This window comes from Gekko japonicus, unplaced genomic scaffold (assembly GCF_001447785.1).
Source record: "Gekko japonicus isolate JY-2015 unplaced genomic scaffold, Gekko_japonicus_V1.1 scaffold644, whole genome shotgun sequence".
Classification (NCBI taxonomy): domain Eukaryota; kingdom Metazoa; phylum Chordata; class Lepidosauria; order Squamata; family Gekkonidae; genus Gekko; species Gekko japonicus.
This window is the reverse complement of record NW_015160853.1, coordinates 23617-27504: the sequence shown is the minus strand read 5'-3', so window position 1 is coordinate 27504 and position 3888 is coordinate 23617. Positions and strand designations below refer to the sequence as shown.

General features: G+C 50.4%; 1 protein-coding gene across 1 annotated transcript in view; it reads left to right on the top strand.

Annotated features, from left to right (window-relative positions):
- Window positions 1–3713: 3713 nt before the first annotated feature.
- Window positions 3714–3888, top strand: part of SOWAHB (sosondowah ankyrin repeat domain family member B) — a 2162-nt gene continuing 1987 nt past the window's right edge. The window contains exon 1 of the mRNA XM_015421060.1: window positions 3714–3722. Coding sequence (XP_015276546.1) covers window positions 3714–3722 — 9 coding nt within the window. The remainder of the gene's footprint in view (window positions 3723–3888) is intronic.

Genomic DNA, 3888 nt, shown 5'->3' with positions numbered 1-3888 from the left:
GTAGTGAAGGGCGAGGTATAAATCCAGCCTCCTCCTCCTCCTCCTCCTTCTGGTGCTGCTGGACTCTTGCTCTTTTTCACTGCTAGAGGTAGACTAACATGGCTACCCATCTTGATCTATCAGCTCATCTTTAGTCACACAGTGAAGATCCTTGTGCTGTGATGACGGCTGCTGCCAGATCAATTTTAAAAAATCTGTAAGGTAAAAGTAAAGGTAAAGGTTCCCTTGCTCGAAAGCCAGTCGAATCCGACTCTTGGGTTGCGGTGCTCATCTCCGTTTCAAAGCCGAAGAGCCAGCGCTGTCCGAAGACGTTTCTGTGGTCATGTGGCCGGCATGACTAAACACCAAGGCGCATGGAATGCTGTTACCTTCCCACTGAAGTGGTACCTATTTATCTACTTGCAATTTCTTGCTTTCGAACTGCTAGGTTGGCAGGAGCTGGAACTAGAGACGGGAGCTGACTCCGTCATGAGGCACCCAGGTCTCGAACTGCTGAGCTACTGACCTTCCACAGCCTGCAGTTCAGCTTCTTAACCACTTGAGCACCAATCAAATCTTCCGAAGGCCACTCAAAAGCCTTGCTGGGCAAACGCCCCACCTGGCCCCACCCGCTTTCTGAAAACACTTGGCAGGCAATGTTCCCTCTAAGCTGTGGAGTCTTGTGAGCAAAAATTCTACTTTGTGAGCTACTGGCATTAAAGTTGTGAGTGAGCAATTTGGCTACTGCATAAATTAGTTTACTCTGGAGCCATTCTTCCTGAGCTAGTACAAAAATGTGTGAGCCGGAGGCTAAAAAACTGTGAGCTAGCTCACACTAACTCAGCTTAGAGGGAACACTGTTGGCAGGTACCAAGAAAAGTGCTGGTGGGTGCTGTGGTGCCCCCAGGCACCACGTTGGGGACCTCTGTGCTCTAGGCTGTCCCCCAGCCCATTTGCTGGTCCCAAAATCATAGAATCACAGAAACACAGAGTTGGAAGGGACCTCCAGGGTCATCTAGTCCAACCCCCTGCGCAATGCAGGAAATTCAGAAATACCTTCCCCTCCACACCCAAAGCGAATGCAAATCAAGCCCCTCTGTAGCTTGCAAAAAAATAATAATCTCACTTTGATGCTTTGCTGTGCAACAAAGAAGGTGACAGACAAACATAGTGGACTCCACAGCATCGCTGACTGGTCAGGAAGAAAACCTCACAGGGACTTCTCACTGCCACCCCCCCAGGCAAGTCAGTACTATCCCTTCTAATGAGCCCAGCCTAGCTTTACAGCAACGGGACTCACTCCAAAGCATTCCCGGAATGCCTCTGCGCATCTATCTGAGAATCAACCCTATTACACTGAGTGCCACTTAGTTCTTCTGAGTAAACACGGATGGAACCCAGGCTGTTCATTTGGAACACCAACCTGCACTTTAAGTGGGGACTTCCCCCTCCCCCCCTCCAGCAATTTCCTATTTACATTCTCACTGCCGGATTCTTGAATAACTGACGATACAATAAAATCAGCTGTAGATTAAATAGAGCTGCAGGGGCACGTGATGGAGGAAATCCCACCCGCCCTTCCTTTAACCTTGAGGAAAGGGGTTAGCATTTATGTAGTGGGGTTTTTTTTACAAAAAGTAAAAGCAATTGTAGCAGAATATCTTTTCTAAGAATCAACTACAAAGTAGCAAAGTAGCGCTTTTAAATCACAATCATATCTCCCCCTCCCCTTTTTCCTTCAAAGAAGACTGGGCTCCTCCATCAAGAGCTGGTATCATGTGTAGTGACTAGAGCACAATCTGGGAGACCCAGGTTCGAATCCCCCTCCCCTTTTTCCTTCAAAGAAGACTGGGCTCCTCCATCAAGAGCTGGTATCGTGTGTAGTGACTAGAGCACGATCTGGAAGACCCAGGTTCGAATCTCCACTCTGCCATGGAAGCTTGCTGGGTGACCTTGAGCCAGGCACACACTGTTAACCTATCCTACCTCACAGGGCTGTTGTGAGGTTAAAATAGGGGAGAGGAAAATAATATAAGCTGCTTTGGGTCCCCATTGGGGCCAAACACAGGGTATAAATGATTTTTTTTAAAAAAGCAAGTAAATATTTACAACAGCCCTGTAAGGTAGACTAGGCTGATGGAGAGTGGTTGGCCTAAGACCACTTGGGTTTCTCTTCCATTTTATTCTCACAACCACCCTGTGAGGTAGGCTAGGCTTATCATCATCATAATAAGGCATGGTGTGTAGAATAGCCAGGAGATCCTAAGATTGTCTGGCAGCCATAAGTTCTAGCTCTTTTAGTGTTATGCACCACTAGGTAGTGAGCTAGTCTTTTTTTTTTAAGGCAAGAGATGTTTCAGAGGTGGTTTGCCATTGCTAGCCTCTGCGTCATGACCAGTGTTCCCTCTAAGCTGAGTTAGTGTGAGCTAGCTCACAGTTTTTTAGCCTCCGGCTCACAGATTTTTGTCTTAGCTCAAAAAGGACAACTCCAGAGCAAACTAATTTATGCAGTAGCCAAATCGCTGGCTCACAGCTTTAATGCCAGTTGCTCACAAAGTAGAATTTTTGCACACAAGACTCCACAGCTTAGAGGGAACATTGGTCATGACCCTGGTAAATTCCTTGGAGGTCTCCCTTCCAAATACTAGCCAGGGCCAACCCTGCTTAGCTTCCGAGATCAGGCTAGCCTGGGCTATCCCGGTCGGGGCGTGACTGGCCCACAGCCACCCGGTTTCCCCCTTCTTCGTTTTAGTCTCACAACAACCAGGTAAGGTAGGCTGCGTTCTCCCCAGTTTCATTTTATCCACCCAACAGCACTAGGAGATACTTTAGGGTAAGAGTTTGTGACTGGCTCAGAGTGGGTTTTCATGGGGGGGTGGGGGTGGCCAGAAAGGCAATTTAAAAAGAAAAAGTCAGCGAATCCACCCACCTTGAGCAAAGCCCATAAAGAGGGAACAACCAGAACCAAAAGCAAAGATAGATCAAGATGGGTAGCTATGCTAGTCTGTCTGTCGGTCTTCAGCAGCAGAAAAGAGTCCAGTAGCACCTTAAAGACTAAAAAAAATGTGGCCGGGGAGGAGCTTTCCTGAAATCGGCAGAAGCCAGCAACGACTGGAAAGCTCATTCACCAGCCACAAATTGTGTTAGTCTTTAAGCTCCTACTAGGAGCTGCGGTGGCTCAAGTGGTTAAGACGCTGAACTGCAGGCTGCGGAAGGTCAGTAGTTCAGCAGTTCGAGACCCGAGTGTGCTGCATGACGGAGTGAGCTCCCGTCCCTAGTCCCAGCTCCTGCCAACCTAGCAGTTCAAAAGCAAGAAATTGCAAGTGGAGAAATAGGTACCACTTCAGTGGGAAGGTAACAGCGTTCCGTGCACCTTGGTGTCTTCGGACAACGCTGGCTCTTCGGCTTGGAAACGGAGATAAGCACCGCAAGCCTAGAGTCGGATTCGACTGGCTTTCGAGCAAGGGAACCTTTACCTTTAAGCTCCTACTGGACTCTTGCTCTTTTCTACCGAAGCAAACAGAATGTGGGGTTTTCTTTGGAACTCTGTTGAACCTCTCCAAGAAGAGCACAAATAGTACCTCTTCCCCGCTCTGACCTCTTTCCAACCGGCACACTTTCCCGCCCTCCAGCCGCGCAACGTCTGAGCCGCCGCCGCCAAAGGCGTCCTTCGCAAAGGCATTTCTCAATGACCGGGCGCCGGGGCGGAGGGAAGGAAGGAAGGAAGCGGGGCGATGAGGGAGGTGAGCGGGCGGGGTCTGGGGAGCGCAGGTGAAACGCGCGCCGAGCCGAACTTTGCTCGCCGCGGACAGGGCGTCGACTCCCCAGGGCGCGCGGGGCGGCGTCTCGTCCCCGGGGCCCGAAGGCGCGCGGGGTGCGGGGGGGGGGGGGGGGGGCGGGGAGGGCGGG